The sequence below is a fragment of the Brachyistius frenatus genome, unplaced genomic scaffold, assembly GCF_029030835.1.
Source record: "Brachyistius frenatus isolate BFR_SWC_R1_liver_20210118 unplaced genomic scaffold, ASM2903083v1 Contig_29, whole genome shotgun sequence".
NCBI classification, from domain to species: Eukaryota; Metazoa; Chordata; class Actinopteri; family Embiotocidae; genus Brachyistius; species Brachyistius frenatus.
Window position 1 is genome coordinate 4,463,135 of NW_027210628.1, and position 17,658 is coordinate 4,480,792.

General features: G+C 42.8%; 1 protein-coding gene across 7 annotated transcripts in view; it reads right to left on the reverse strand.

Moving 5' to 3' along the window:
- Window positions 1-17,658, reverse strand: part of palld (palladin, cytoskeletal associated protein) — a 54,206-nt gene that overhangs the window by 35,363 nt on the left and 1,185 nt on the right. For 6 of the 7 annotated variants that reach the window (XM_069699308.1, XM_069699309.1, XM_069699312.1 and 3 more), the window contains exon 2: window positions 16,071-17,066. In XM_069699308.1, the coding sequence (XP_069555409.1) occupies window positions 16,071-17,065 (995 nt within the window). In that variant the 5' untranslated portion in view covers window position 17,066. Of the gene's footprint in view, window positions 1-4,546; window positions 4,605-16,070; window positions 17,067-17,658 lie in introns of those variants that run through there. The other variant, XM_069699313.1, reaches the window with a different exon arrangement.

The following is a 17,658-nucleotide window of genomic DNA, read 5'->3' on the forward strand; positions in this document are numbered from 1 at the left end:
AAAAATTAGTCCGATGCGGAAGTGCCTTAAACTTGCGGGGTGCTGCTGGAAGTTGGTTCCAAAAATCCTCTGACTCCGGCTCACATTCAACTACTGCCATAAAAATAAAAATAGTGTAAATAGTTTTGCTAACTAAATTCACTCCTGTTTATACGTTTTCTGGACTTCCATCTGAAAATAAGATAAGAATATGAGAGCTGTGTTTTTGGGGGGGTGTTTGTTTGATTGACAGGCACACGGCTGGTGGTGCAGTCAGGTTACGGCTATCGGTGGGCGGGACGTAGTATCGGCGGGTTTCCAATCAGATCCCCTGCTCGCTCCCCCCCAGCTCGCCCAAATATGGTCACTACTGGCTCCAAACCGCTCCGAACGAGCAAGATGGTGACGGCCAAATTCCGAACTCGAGGCTTCATAACGGCCGTTCACAAACCAATGGCTGACGTCACTGCCGGTTGCCGCTTGGGCAGCAACATATGGAACTAAAAAGGAATTGGAATTTAAGCATTCATCAGTGTTTTTTTATTAAATGTTTTCAGTAGATTTCCATTCCGGTTATGGCACAGAGGTCTGCCAGGCTCTCCTTGAACGTAAAACACAGAGAAGAAGTAAAAGGAATGGAAATTTCTTTGGGCACCCAATTTGACGAAACACAGACACGACTCATCACCTCCTCTGAGGGTCGACTGAGCATAAACTCGGAAGCACAAACCATTCCCAACAAGCACAACAATAAAAAAAAATAAAAACTTATTAATCAAACTTAATGATCCACCATTATGCATAATTACTGAGTAAACTCATTTAGAGACAGACGGTAATGTTTATTTAATCCCCTATCTATTTCTCTGGAATGTGCTGAACATGGTGATGGGCCTGAACAGCACCGAGTGTTTTGGCCGGCGGGTGAAACGAGGACTTTGTTGAGTCAGATGCGGCGCAGCCGGCACAAAGGGAATTCAACCATCAGTAGTCTGATTTGTAAGAGGAAGCAGGGTGTGTTAGAAAAGCACTAATTTACAGCTCTGAGAAAGTGAAGGCCGAAAATTTCTTGGCAGTTTGTAGCTTTACCACCCATTTCCTCTAAACACAATGCCATTACAAAACCCAACTATTTGAAGCGCGCATACAAAATAGCTGAAACTGCTTCATGAGTAAACACCTCACCTCTTCATTCATCCCCCCACCCAAAAGGCACCCAGCCAAGGTGGTGATTAAACATCCCACCATCACCATCAAACAGCTTGTCCCAAGCTCTCTCGAACAATAATAGGATGTCGGAAAGCAATTATACACATTTGAGTTGAGACAATTGAGGCCAGATGATGCCTCAGATATGACTGGGTGCTCGTTACGCTAACATCGTCCCTCACAGAAGAAGAGAGCATTCCTTGGGACAGGACAAACCAGCGCCCGTTGCCCCGGCCTCGACAGTGCGTGCTGAGGGCCGCACTCTCCTCATCTGACCCTGTTGTTATTTGCTGCTGTTGATGGAAAATTTTATGAAGCCAAGCTCAGTTTCACCACAAACCCAAACGAGTGGAGGCCAGAGCGCAGAGGGAAGAGAAAAAGAGAGGAGGAGAGGTTCGATCACACGCACACACACACACACACACACACACACACACACAAAATGACCTTGACAAGATGTAGGAGGAACCAGCTGGAAAAAAACACACCCACAAGTCATTTACCAATCAATATGGGCTATAAGGCACAGCTGGACGACTTCCTGAGACATGTTTGTCTTTCTTTTTCTTCCCATGTTGTCTCTCAGTGTTGAGTTTCAAGCCTATGGACCGCAGAAGTGAAACCAAAGTTCAACTGGACAAGGAGAACGGCATCGAGGCTGTCTTTATCCCTAATTACAAACTACAATAGAGGTCAACTGAAACTGCTCAAACTTTATAGCGAGCAATGTTGGTTTTATCATCCACGGCAGAGAAAACGACGAAACAGAAAGCATAATTGGTTTCCTCTTTCCCACGAATGCAGACTGAAACCAGCAATGAATGCAGCTCTGAAACAATGAATGTGTCACTGTCTAACAGAATATCCCCATTATTGCACCAACTTAACATCCACTTGATTTCCTACCTTTTATCTGATCTGACCAGCCTGTGTTGGTTGGTCCACCACCTTGCTGCAGACTGAAACATCTCACCATGAAACACTGCACAGAAAGGCCACAGAGGACGAATCCAACTAACTTCAGTGATCCCATAATTTTCCTCCAACACAGCTTCAGCTTTGAACTAAACATCAACAAGAATTTGATGGATTGATGATGACCTTACCTACAGATGTTCATGTCTTATACCTGCTTTACATCTTTGTATTCTTACTGTGAGAAAGTTAGCATACTCAAGTTAAGTAAGACTAACTGAAAGCCTTACAGAGTGGTGAGCATGGCTCGATATGCATAAAAAACTCAAAGCTACTGTTTTGATTAAGGGAAACGTAAAAGAGGTTCCCCTTATCTATACAGAGCATTTTAGCATCTTTCAGCTAATTGTTTTGATTTTAAGGCTCACAAATGTAACCACTCTCATCAGGATCTTTTCCAGATGTATCAGTCAGCTGTTTGAAGCTAAAGTGCTCTGATAAACCTGGTGTACCATCTGAGGACTAAACATTAAAAAGTTAAAGGTAGTTGGTTGCAACTCCCAAGCTTTGGAAAAACATCGGCCTCCATACCAGGTCGACAACCTCGATACCAGTGATCAAAACCCATTTAAAACCCATTTTATTTTCACTAGCTTATCCACAATAACCTGCATATAATTTCTTATTTACTGCTCCTACATTCTTGTGCGCTTCCTGTTCGCTTCCTCTTGCTTTTGATTCTTCATTTAATTGTTTTTATTGTTGATTACTCCTTATGATCAACTGTATTTGGCCGTTTAAACTCTGTTTTATTATATGCAGAACTTTGGTCACCCTCTGTTGTGTTTAAATGCACTATATAAATAAATCTGACTTGACTTGGTCATAGCCGGTTACCATAGCAACACATGTAGCACACTTAAGATACAGTTGATTCGTCAGGAGCTGGTGAAGACCAACACCGATCTCAGTCATTGAGTCACCACAACAACACTCCAGTTCAACGCTAATGATGCTCTAAGTGTGCTGAATGTGTGAATTCACCGTTTGCTTAAACATTAGCCAAGGCCATCACATGTCAAATGTTCAGCTGATTGTGGAGCTCTGCCTGCAAATCTGATCTTTAATCTATCATCTATTAGTAAACATTTGCAGAGGTAGGTTGTAGCAGATGGTAGTTAAAAGTTAATAATTTTGTACTTATTCAGTTTTCATGCTGAAAGGAGGTGATGGTAGATAATCTGAGCTGCCATGGGCTAAATATTCTGAAATAACACTTAAATTTGTTCATAAATTCTTCATTATTGAATATTTACGATTGAGATAAAGCCATAAATGTACAAATATTGTAGTTTGAGTGAAGATTAACTGATATGAAACTGAGCTCAGTTTGAATGTGACCAAAGGACATGCAAACACAAATGTCTTGAACAAGATGATTAATGCAGGAATTCATCTCAATAAAGTAACAGAAGGCCTCTGATGATGGAGCCCAGTTAATCGTGGCACAGGATCAGGGGTCAGAGGTCACTGGAATATTCCGGACAGCGGACAGCTGCAGATGACAGTCGAAGCTTCTACCGGAAGCAGCGCAAGGATATTTTTCTCTCCGAGGAATTGTGTGTGCGTGTGTGTGTGTGTGTTTGTGTTTACATGTTTTTATAATCCCGGTGTGTACTAACCTGAATAAACACAAACTCTTGTGGACATGTGTCACTGTAGGGACAAAAACTGAGGTCCCAGGGGTATAATAGGCTTTTTAGCATTAGGTGTGCGTGCGTGCGTGAGAGAGAGACACAACTGAAATAGTGATAGACATGTGTAGCAGCTGAGCTACAAATGCACACGCCTCGGCACTCAGGGGGATGTCCCCATCCACACACACACACACACACACACACACACACACACACACACACACACACACACACACACACACACACACACACACACACACACACACACACACACACACACACACACACACACACACACACACACACACACACATATTTTCACACGTATTCCACTTACGATAATCTAATTTAGTTATGCGAGAGGTCCCAGAATAATCAACACTAGGCTAACAGGTTTTTTCTTTTTGTTCACAAATAACAATAAAACCAACCGATACATTCGTTCAAATACAAAATACACAGTTTATTAGGTGTTGCTCCAGAGACCAACGCTAAATTTTTCTTAATTAAAAAAAAAAAAAAAAAAATCGAATAAAATATTCGCCTTGAAGATCCAATTCCTTAGCCAGGCTCAGTGAGATGTCAACCATCTTCCTTTCATTCAGTGTGAGTATGAGTTTGACAGTAACCCTTATTCTGATGATGTATGACTGAATGCTGAAGATGAAATAAAAGAGATAATCGAAGCTTGATTTCTACTTGATTTAAATAACAGAAACCAGGAGGTTTTTCAAACTGGAACTTACTTGAGCTGCTGTGCTGTTCCCGGATTAGATAAACCAAAGTCACTTGTGATTCCCTTGATCTCCTGGTTGCACACAGGGCTTCTCCTCCTGACAGCATGACACACACTGAGCCACTGACACCCTCACAACAGGACAGACACTGAGTCACGCACACAACGCTCAGACTGAGCAGAGGGCTCAGAGGGAGGGAGCAGACCAGAGCTGCCAAATTCCACACGAGACAGAGGAGCAGAGAAAAATGCATTTAAGACTCATTTAAAAAGACAAAAAAGAAAAAAAAAATCAGAGCTGCCCACACTGAATTCATTCATGTAATTCCAGCGGTCGGCTGAAATGTCTCCATGTTTTTCTCTTGCTTACAACAAGGATAAGCCCTTCCCGTTCGAGTCAAACTCACTGCAACTCGAAACCCCTCAGAGCTGGAAGCAGGTAAACTTCGATACATTTTGTGGGCTACAAACATTTTAACAAGTACAACCCACTGTCTTTTCTGTTTGTACAATCTGTTTCCTAAATAACAAAAAAACCTTTTTCTGCTCCCATACATGTCCTGGCCACAGTCTGCTGACCATCAAAAGCCCTGAGCCCTGAGGTCCAGCCAAATGACCCTGTCACCATGGAAACCTCTGCAGCTCTGATGTGTGACTGCAGGAAGAGGCAGATCATGAAAATAAAAGATGACAGTGCTACAGTATGCACTACAGCATGACCCCAAAAAAAGAGAGGGCACTAAATATTCCGGCCCTTACTTAATAAATCCCGCATGCCAGAACTAAGCAGGCCACTTAAAAAGCCCAGTTAGGCCCTGAGCAAAAATAGCTTGGATAAGTCATGATCTAAATAGACCACTTTGAGTGGGCAGCACCTGGCAAGCACAAGACAGATGGCTGCAGCTACTGCATGAAGAGTGCATATGTCATGCTTCGTACACACACACACGCTGCAGACACACAAACTGGGACCAAAACTTCAGATTCACCAAGGTCAGCAGGCATGAATCTGGTATTTGTGGTAACTTGGGTTAATAAGAGGAAGGGTTTTTATTGTATCTGGATGTTACCATTAATTACTGAGCGACTGACAGCGGCCTTCTGAGACTTAAAGTTTTGTCTTCCTGCTCTCAAAAAAAGAAACAAAATGTGCAGATGATACCAACTTACCACGATCCAGTCAACAATTTACCCTCGAAGCTACATGCTGTGGAGCGTGAGGGTTTGATGGTTGATGTACAGTGCACAGCAGAATGAAAGGGTGGTGTGTGCTTCGCTCTCTGCGGGGGCTCCACTCGGGCTTCAACGCAGGCAGAACTCGTGATATTTTGGTCGCTGTCAGTGAGGACCCTGGGAGTCCCATGCTGGGACGTGGCAGGTGGGATTATTTGGGGTGCTTGTTACTAAGAGGGCGTGCTCTCTCTGTGTGACATGAAAATCTAAGATGACAAGCGCACACATCTAACAATGTCCTGTCCCAGCTGCACAGTCTGTCATCATGCGGCTCTTTTATTCAAATTCTCCTGGAACTTGCTCCCACTTGTAGCGATAATAACATGAGAAGCACCAGGCTTCCCCTAAGTGACTATAAAACTTGGGTTAATAAGAGGAAGGGTTTTTATTGTATCTGGATGTTACCATTAATTACTGAGCGACTGATAGCGGCCTTCTCAGACTTAAAGCTTTGTCTTCCTGCTCTCAAAAAAAAAGAAACAAAATGTGCAGATGATACCAACTTACCATGATCTAGTCAACAATTTACCCTCGAAGCTACATGCTGTATTTATTAACATGCAAACATAAGTAAAGCACTCGCACACTCATGCACACACTCACAAATGCATAATCATGTCCCAGTCCCACTACTAACAACAAAACATGCATGCTCATTAAATCACACATTAAAAAAAAGGTCTTTCAAGGTTCAGTTGACATCACAAAAAAATGTGGGCATGCTGTCATGACAACTCTCATTTTTTTGCTCCAAGGAGACCGAATGACACTAACAAAAACAGAGGCTATGTCCTCTCATGATGTCATACTGTGAGGACGATATATCTTGCGAACTGTCAAATAAAACCGGCATGAAAAGCAACAAAAGCAACATTCAGAAGAGCCCAAAAATTAAACATATCAGCTGTATGAAATAAATGAGCCCACATATTTAAACAGCAGCGTGAGGCCTCTAGTAGAAGGAAGTGGACTGCTGGCTAACGAGATCGGATGTCTCCTGTAATTCGCCCCACTGTTTTTGAGGTAACTTGGGCATTTTTGTGCAACTAGCTGTGGGTACAAGTGACTTTAATTGTGACTGCTGTGGTTCTGGGATAAAAAATTAAAAAAAATCTCTCAAACATTCAAGTTACAGCCGGCTTTCACATGAACTACGTCCTCATACCTATATAGGAGTGTTTCCATTAGGATCCTGTGCCTCAACAAATGTCCTCAATTTACACATTTCTAAGTTCCTCCATAACCACAACCATCGATCTTCCTGCCACTGAGTAATTTCAGCTAAAGACTAACCGCACAGCAGTCTGCGTCAGGCAGTTTTAGGTATGTATCATGACTTATGGGAACAACAATTAGATATAGTTAATGCAATAGCTGAAGCACACCGAGCAGATCTGTGGTCACATGTGTGGTTACACTCTGAGTCACCTTTACTCTGCAGCGGGAGCTTTCAAAGAGGGATTATCATTATAATGAGTTTTTGTCCCCTGTTGAAGTTAGCCAGGTGCAGTTTCTGACTCAGGAGTTTAAATGCAGAGGAAGCAGCAGACTTCTGGCCAAGACAAAAACTAAATGTGCATGACCCCTCTGTTACCAGCCGCCCACGACCTCGCCACAAACATACAAAAACATCTGCTTTCCTGACAATCAGACCACCTCTCCTCTGTGGGTGAGCGATGCAACTCAGCACTGGTGAAAACTGAAAATGTTCAGCTCTAAAGTAAGAGACTTTTAAGGGTGGAGTAACACTGATAAGATCCTTCACAAACTGAATGCCGTTTACTCAGCACTAAAGTATAACCCTGTAATTCTGCTGCAATGAAAACTGAAAAAGTAGAGAAATTACAGCAAATTTCCTGCCAACAAAACACTACTGGAGGAGATGGATGCCAGGAGAGGCAGCAAGCTGACGTTGCTGTAGTCAAGGGGTTGAACTTTGTGACCTCCTCTCCTCCCTCTGGATTTATGGACTCATATCTGAGCTCCGATCAGACCCACGTGAGTCAGACATTAAACATCTTCCTCTCTTGAAACCGAATCCTGCAGACCCCCCACTCCATCTGTCCCTTCCCATGATACCAGGAGACACAGCTCTAAACTGAACAAGGTGGACAGGCAGAGGTATTTTATTCCAGTGATGGGCAAAAGACAAACATGAGGAGACGAAGGAAAGAAGATGCATATCTTGAGTTTCTGTGGAAGACAGTTTAACATTCGCGCAGCTGTTATCCTGTCACATGTACATGGGAAGGAAGACTTGAGCTTGTTTTTATGAGTCCCATTTGACCTCTCGGCTGCTTGTAAAACAAGTATCGCTGCGCAGACACAGATTTTCGCACAATACTCAGCCGAGTGGACAATACGTGTACACATATTTTACAGTTTAAAGCACAAACTGTGTGTGCTGCTGCTCCTTTAAAGACCAAAACACACAAACACACTCTAAATTCTACCACTTCAATATTGTCAGAGATACATAATTGAATCAGGCTCGACTTCAAACGCAGCTCTTTGGCAGCCGCACAGGATTCCAACATCCAGGAAAAATAACAGCCTAAAATATCTCATCAAAAGGCAGATTACTGTAAGCTGGATCTAATGGCAATGCCTTATCAAGCATGATGAATAGCAGCGAGTCATTTAACAGGTGAACAGAGGAATGCAGCGCGGTGCTTACTGTTCACAGCCCCACTGTGGAGAAGATCCTGAGGTCCCGATGACTCAAGACTACGAACCTGAACAGAGACAGACGAGTTGAGTGTCTCAGAGGAAAACTGAAGTGTATGACAGCAGCCCAGTATCACAGCAAAGTGTGAAATAGACACGCCGGTCCACAATATGTGAAATAGACACGTTTTGGGCTGTCGACGTGTGGAAGTTACACGTTTTGTAAGTGTGAAATTTACACGCATGGAAATGTCATGTGACATGGGATCATGTGACCAAGGTCCGGCAACAAAATTATTTTTTGGGCGTCAAGGTGGGTTCAGTCACAGACGATGAGGGACGATGAGGTTCGAATCCAGGAGTTGACATTTTGTTTCCTAACCCCAACCATGTTTTATATTTTTTCCTAATCCCAACCATGTGCTTATTAAGTAACCCCAACCAGGTAATTTAGCTGTTAATTTCATTTTCCTGTAAATCACATGGCTCTACGCATGCAGTAGGTGTCATTTTCCTCCAGTCCAGGAAAACGTGAAACTTTCACATTTAGACAGCACGAAGTGTGACTATTTCACGTTTTGCTGTAGTGGACTGGCGTGTCTATTTCACTGTCTGCCGTGATACCGGATTGACAACAGACCCAAGATCCAGTGATACCTTAACCAATCCTGAACCTGTTACCTGGCCAGGCATTTGTTGTGAGGCTTAAAGTAATCTGAGCGGCTGTGATCTCACTGATGGCTGTTCTTCGTATCACTGACCATGTTAGGCTTGATCGACTTGGTTAATGGCCACGCTAAGTGTGCGCATGTTTACACGAGGTCAAACAGGCCGACGAACACAGGAGGAGGACAGGCTTCAGCAAAGAGTAAAGATTTATGGAGTATCCGCTGCCCATCCTCCTGTTGAACTTGTCTTGGATTACCGTCCTTCTGCCGTGCATGACTGCTGCCTTTGTCCACAAAAGACATGCTTCATATTAAAGCTGGTATTCCACTTCTTCAACTGTCACTGATCCACTTATATAACTCCCTTACAAATCTCATTTGCCTCCACTCTTATTTCTTACTTAACCCTTTCAAGCTAATAGTTTAGTTCAGGAGTGATTTACTGACCCTGTCTAGGATGCTCACATGCTGAGCGCAGAATAAAATCCTTCTCTCTCATACTCAGCAAACTACATTATAAATTATAAACCGAATTATACTGTGTTAGACTAAAAGGAAATCCTTTTTCATGGTGTTATAAGACTCATCCATTAAGCATTAAATGTGATGAGCCCTGAATCCTCTTGGCTGTGTGTGTGATCCATGCACAGAGCTAAGATTATTAGATGTTTAACCACGGGATTTAAAAATGTAATTTCCTGCTTTTACATGAGACGTCTATTATATGTTTGACTGCAAAACATAAAATCTAGAAACATGAAAGAGCTCGTCACAATAGAAGATATGTGGACTGCAAGCATGTGTAACTGGATAAGAAGATGAGTGTGAATTTAGGGACTGCATGTCATAAAGCAGTGAAGGTCAGGACTATGAGGCTGGAAGGTGAGCAGGAAAAGTCTCACCTCATCTTCACACTCTGCCTCCAGGCCAGCGGAGGCCCAGCGGAGGGCCGGGGCCACCACGGAGGCTCACACAGGGGAGCTCCATCAGTCACAACTGCCATTAACGTAGCAGTGAAGAATACCACTGACGCACATCCAGCTGAGTGTTTTATGGGCGACACCTTAATGTGTCCATGTACATAATCTGTACTAGGCCAGGTTTGAGAGGGGCTAGAGCACAGTGCTGGAGAAGTTGTGCATAGTCTGCTTATGTGGAGATATAGATTACATGAAAGTGTCTATTTATGGTTAGCTCACAAAACTCTGACAGCCTGCAGTGAACAAGCTCAAATGTACACAGAGTGGTGAAAACAGTTCAGTTATCAGCGTGGTGAGAACTAAGTAATACGTCAAACTGACTGTCTCACATGAACCTGCAACATCTCCAGACAGTATCAGTAGTTAAAGTACCAGCATCTTAAATGTTTTCACGTTTCAGGAATGTGAAGTTTCTGTCAGATAGTCCCCGCATAGTATTAAATTAGAGCCCCACAGGCGCTCTCATTATTTGGAGCTTAAATATGAAATGACCTCATGCTTGCAAACATTTTTTTTATTTTTTTTTAAAGAAGTCAGGTATAAAAATACCAGTTCTTTTTCCCCTTTCCACTCCTCCTGCAGAGATCAAATGAGTCCATGAGGGAGAATTTAAAATTACGGCCTTCCTGAATCAGGCCAAGCATTACAGTTGGGGTACGTCATGAGTCAGCAGTGGGTCACCTGCTATGACCTCATACCAAGTGTGTTTCACAAGAATTAGGAGGAAGGGCTACTGTAACTGCCCGCTGGTTTGGTGACTACTTCTGTTACAACATGCTGCTGTGGCAAAAGGTGGTCTTTCCATTATGTAGAAACTAAATAGTCTGCACGGGAAAAAAATTGCTATAAAACCTAACCAGAAACCAAACCCACTTTTACTGATTATAATAATCACTTTTTCACATGTCTTTGTACTTCCTCAACAGGAACATTTCCCATTGACACTCATAATTTTACAATTCATACAGGTTGACTTTAATTACTTTGCTTCCACTTTAGAGTAACTGAAAAACATCCACATGTACAAGCCAGCAAGGGACAGAGTGCCATTACTGTTTTACATAATAACATCAAGGCAACTGATTTAATGACCACACCAAATCTGTAATTTTGTCTGCAGTTTTATGTTCATACTTTTGTTCATCCATTTGGTTTGGTTTTGTCCCTTATTCATGGTTTTGGTTACTTTTTGTTCAGATGTTTTTGGCCTAAAGTTATCATGAAGTGCTCCATCAACTTCTACTTAAACCAAGCTAACAAACCAATTGCTTTGTTAGCATTTATGACATTTTAGACGATACCCAATGTGACAAGTTAATACTGAGTATTCAATGGCAAGCTGTGTAAAGGCCAGTGGGCTTCTTCAGAAAAACAAATAAAACCACAATATAAATGCATGGGGAATTTTTTTGATTGTGAGAAAGTACCAAGAGGTAACAGTTGGTGCTTCTTGAGGCCTCAGACATTATGATTAGATAGTGATCGTCTCTCTGGCTGCAGAGGGATGAATTATTCCACAATTTGATCAAGTGGTTGGGACTCCAGGACTGAACTCTGTCTGTTAGAGGGAGAGGACGTTAGATACATCACAGAGGAGAAGAAAATGGAATAATTCAGTGAGGATAAAGATGCTGACACTATACAAAACCAAATAAATACTTCAAAAATTGTGTGTGTGTGTGTGTGTGTGGTGTATATTCTCTTTTATGTCTGCGTGTCTGAGATCCTGTTTATCAATCTTGGCTCAAACAGGAAGGTTTGTTGAAGTTTGTAGGAGAATCATTCTCTATATTTGACAACAGATTCCATCATCAGCATCTGGAATGTCATCTCCTCTTCATGTCGGAGACGCTGCCTTACGTAGAAAAATTCTTCAGCAGCCTCTGAACCTCCAAAAGTTTCCCTTGTGGTTTTTGTGTATTTGGTTAAAAACCAAGAAGCCGTAACTGCCCATTTCTCATCATTCAACTCCAAGTTCAGTTCTGAAACGCCTTGTTTGCACAGCAGGCAGTCGGTGTAATGACATGGACGAGCATCAGACAGAATGGTACGGCACAACTGGATTTTCTTTGACTGCCTTGTAGGTGCACTGAAATAGTGAGATATCAGCCAACAGACACCTGCAGCGTGTTTGGCATTCAGTACAATGAGACCTCACACGATCCATTTTGTTTAGAAATACTCTCTTTAACAACACTCTCACACACACACACACACACACACACACACACACACACACACACACACACACACACACACACACACACACACACACACACACACACACACACACAGAGAGAGACGCACACAGGTATCACACAGACTAAACACATTCCCACTCCTTTATGCCAAGAGTTAATCTTAACCCAAAACTAGCCCCCGTGAAGAAGTAAAAACAGACCGAAATGACCTCAGGCTGAAAACATCCACAAGTTTCCAACAAGGATGGAGCTCACATACATCCCAAGACCAGAAATGCATCATTATAAACAGAGCATTACATAAAACATTGTGTGAGATGAGCGTACTGAAGAATACGAGGCGCTTAGCACCATAAGACTCTCCAGCTGAGACAAATTGTGGTTGACCACGGGAGACCGCGCCCAGCGCCCAGGAATGCCTCTTTCACTGGCCGTGCAAAACGCTGGCATCAGCTCAGCACCAACTCATTAGCCGATGAGGTGAGGAGGTGCATCACCTGCTCGTGCTGGCAGCTGCATCAAAGGCGCAGCGCATGGGAAATGATCACTGAATGAAAGGAAGGCTGTTGAAAAATTGTGTTTTTAAAAAGTGAAACAGGTAGTCGCACACAAACAAATAACAGCAGGCAAACATTCAGAGATCAACTGTTAGAAAGGGTTTGTGATTAATGAAGATGTTCGTTTTATGTTGTTGTTTAGCTGAGCAGATGGACGCACTCTTCAGCTGTGATCCTACACTCTACTGTACCGTCATCACATTCAAATAAGGGTTCAACTGAAAAAGCTTTGGCTTTGTAATTTTGCCTTCTAAGTTACTATTTTGAATCTTTACACTCTCAGAAGAAGCTGCATCCAGGAGGTGCACAACTACGTTTTGAATAGTAAACAATTTGCTGCCATCTAGTGCCCACAAACAGTAGAAACACAGGAAGTGACAGCACCTCTGTAGCAGACAACACAGAATGATGGTTATGGAAAGAAAACAGTCAATTCATCAACCAAACCTGCTGCACACATCTGCACTCAGCTCCAAATCTTTCCACCTCATTTACGTTTCTACAGCGTAAATATCATAACCTTTCTGGGACATTTAGGGAGAGACAGTAAACCACTTTGTTAAAAATTATACTTTTTCCACATCTCATCTCTCAGCTTTCCGTTCATTCGTTGTGTTGTATAATGTCAGCGTCACCACAGTGTCCGGCCTCTCCTGCTTCTCTCCAACCTACCTTCATATTCCCCAAGAAGGTGTGGGGAGATGTAGAGCCTGGTGACTGAAAACGCCTTGTCATTGCATAGCCTGCATTCCTGTGCCTGGCTCCTATTGGCCTGCAGACTATTTATACAGCAGCAGCAGAGGCCCCTCGCAGCCTACTGGGGAGATACACAGCCTGCGCAAATCACCTGTGAAAAAAAACTCCCCGAAACTAAAACTCTTTAGTCAACATGGGACCCTTTGGATGGTCTTTTAACTCAGACAATACAAGGACTGGTTAAACCCACATTAATTTAAATAATAAATAAGATCATAAAGTTAAAAAAGATACCAAACAAGTCAGACTTAAGTATTGAGAAATGTGTTGAATCTGATGCGCAAGGTGTCCAAACTACATTTTATGCAAAACTGCACCTTTAATGGTGTTTCGACTTCACATAATATGAATGAATGGAGTACTACAGGAAGTAGATAAAGTTGTATTCTGTAGTTTGAAGAAACTGGAGTTTAATTGTTCAAATAAGAGTCAGCGTGAATGTGATTAGTGGAGCAGGATCATTAACATTCAGCCTGAGAAGCTCAACCATCAGGAGGAGGTTAAAGTTCACAACAGATTGAAACTGTAATTGGTTCAGGTATGTCTGAGTAGTAAACAGCGAGCATGTTGACTGAGCTGTGAGGTTGACATATCTCGAAACAAGAGAGGAGTGTATTTTTAGTTTTCTCATGAACTGGTGTGAATAAGAGGAGGCAGGCGGTGCTGTCGTCTCCGAAGGAAGAACAACTCATCCAGGCATAAATTACACAGCCTCCCTGATTCTGCTGGCATAGGTACCAGAGGTAAAATGTGCTTACACAGAGTGGAAGTCCCCCCCAAACTCAAAGCCAGGTCACTCTCACCTCCCATCTCACCCAGCTTATCTGTAACGGCCAGACCAGCGAGGCTGAATCCTGACAACCTGGTCTGTTCAGCATCACTGACACAGAGATATAAAGGTCTGCTCATGTAGTGTGGGTCACTGCATTCATTCAACATCATATTATACCTCAAAAATCACTTTTCTTAAAGGGTCAATTCAAAACACTCCCTGCAGTGATACCTGGACATGCCAACAATTTTGGTTTATTTGTTGTTCAGATCTTCACCTTTGAGATTCTTATGTCGTTGGCAACGATTTGAGCACAGAAATTTAAATCCCATTAACTTCCATTGTATTGAGTGGTGGGAAAAATTTAACTAAAGCTTACTGTTTAGTTGGATACCTTCAAAAATGAGAAAATATTATTTTTTTAAACAAGGTGAACTGACCCTTTAATGGAGTACTGAGTTCTGTCTTCTTTTAAACAATCAGCTGAAATACTATAAATGCTTTTCAGTATCAGGACAGACTGAAGAACTCCTGAGCATAATACAGCATATTACACCCAGACACAGCAGGTTAGCATCAGGACACCACACAGCCATCTCCACCTAACCAAGTTAACAGCTCTATCAAAGTATAAAAAATCTCATGGAAAAACAGAACAATTATTCAACAGGTTTTGTTGGGATTTTCCTGCTTGTTCATTGTTTAACAAAAAGCAACCGACCTTTAATAAGATGATACCCTTCAATAAAAAAAAAACTCTGGGAAATTAAATGGTGCAAATGTCGACAATTGAACAAGCCAGTTCCTGTGAATACGCATCCTCTAGTGAGAAATTTCTCAGCCATTAATTGGCAGATGGGGGAATGTATGTGGCCCGGTTTGTGTTAATCAATACAAGAGACCACTTAATAAACTGATGTTTGAGTCAATAATCATGATTCAAGAAATGTGCAGATTAATGGATAAAGAGGGAAAAAAAATAGCATCAATTTGATTGTGAAAAAATCTATCAATTGAAAAAATAATAAATTCAATGATTGATTATTTAAAATGAATAAATAGAAAACAGAACAAAGTGATTGATGCTTACAGTTCTGATTCTCTTTTTCTAACATGGTAACACGTCGAGTTACAACTAAATACATTTTGACAAATGTTGGGGCGGCACAGTGGTGCAGTGGTTAGCATTGTCGCCTCACAGCAAAAAGGTTCGGGGTTCAAATCCAGTCCTGGGCCTTTTTGTGCAGAGTTTGCATGTTCTCCCTGTCCTTGCGTGGGTTCTCTCCAGGTGCTCCGGCTTCCTCCCACCATCCAAAAAACATGCACCTCCCCAGCTCCCCCTGCCCACATGCCCAAGTGTCCTTGAGCAGGACACTGAACCCTAAAAATTGCTCCCGATGGTGTACCATCGGTATGTTGTAAGTCGCTTTGGATAAAAGCCTCAGCTAAATGAAATGTAATGTAAAATGTTCTTTTTATAAATAAAAGGGAAGAGAAGAAATCAAGAAATCAAACTGGAAAATAATGATAGGCTACTATAAAATCACTCCCTACTCCAAATTTGAAATATGACATGTATTTCTTATCCATTAAAAAAAATCTCCATAAAAAAAATGTAATCATTATATGTAATAAAATCAAACAGCAGGCACCTGTCAAATCCAACTTGAACAATAAAGTCATATTAAGTCATCCCCTACCTGACGAGCGGCACCGGGTTTCCCGTGACTCGGCACTCCAGTTGAATGGGGCTCCCCTCTGCCACCTCCTGACTCTTCAGCTTCTGGAGGAAGCAAGGAGGCAACAAGGGTCCGGATGATGTTGGAGCTCCAGAGTGTTGGTACCTTGCAGAGGCTGCCACTCCCACCGGGCCCATGGGCTGAGGGCCCACGTCTGGCTGGCTGTACTGTGCGTCCTCTTGCTGGCCAGGAGGCAGAGACGGAGCAGAGGCAGAGCCCTGAGGGACCGGCCGCTGGCTCCTGGGAGACAGATAGCCGCTGTCAGGAGAGGAGGAGTCCTCCTCCACCTGCTGCTCCAAATGAGCAGCACCTTTGAAGATGGAGGACAGCTCTTCGATGAAGGTGGCAGCGCGGCTGCAGAACTCTGTGGCTGAAGCCACCCGATCGTTCAGCTCCAGGCCTTCGTGAAGCAGCCGGGGTTTGTCCTGCTTATAGACGGGCTGGACAGGTTTGTGACGGACAGGCTTCTCAGCATAGGACGCATCCTCACTGGACATGTGTGCAGGTTGGTTGAGGGGGGCACTCTGGCTGAGGGAAACTTTAACTTCTGCATTGTCTTCTGGGCAGGGAGCTCTGGTCTGGTGGTACAGGTTTGGGCTTGTGATGAGGTTTTCAGTAGTCGATGGGGACACAGGTAGGGAGGAGGCAGATTGAAGAGGAGCCTGCTCCTGTTGTGAACGATTAGAGGGGACTGGATCTTCAGATTCACGCGTGTCACCAAAGGCCTCCCGGGCCAGGTCCAGACTACGATTAATCTCCTCTGCGTTCAAGAAGGTAGTAAGATCTGCAAAGTCTCCATCTCCGGAAACCAGCTCTGTCACAGAGTCCGGGCAGAGTTCCCCATCAGAGGATGCCTCAGAAAACACGCCCGCATCGCCCTCCAAGGTCCCGCCTGCTGCTGGGTCCTTCAGCAGCAGCGAGATGGGGAGTGGCTGGTTCCAACTCCCGTCCTGCATTCTGTAGTACACATCAGGCCTCATTAACCAGACAATTACACACAGAACAATTCACACTGTAACAGAGACACCCATCTGTAAAAAGGGAAATGACAGGCACACAAGAGACATGTCGAGCTTGAAATAGAGACTTTACAATACTGCATCATTTGCTGTCACAGCCATAGCTGGCAGGATGACTCAGGCCTTCTGTTGTCTCCACACAGTTGGTGGGTATTAGTAAAGGCTTCAGCTGAGGTCATACTGAACATGATTGGCATTTCTCACTCGCCTTGTTTCTGTCAGGACATTTTACCTCAATCCCTCTGTTCTTTGTTCTCCTTTCCTCACACGTGATTTACTCCACAGAAAATTAGATGAAAGTTGTGCAACAATTAGTTCAAACTAGGTTCATTTTCTTAAGAATTTTTAAGATAGACAAAAATTGGTAAAATATATACCAATATTATCAGTTTCCAAGTTTCTATTTTTTGATGAATAGTGTAATAAAATTATTTTTTTTCATTTACGTTTAAAGTTGTTGTGAGCTGAAATCAGAAAATGTTTTATATATTTTTTCACCATAAATGAAAAGGTCATCACCGATCAAAACT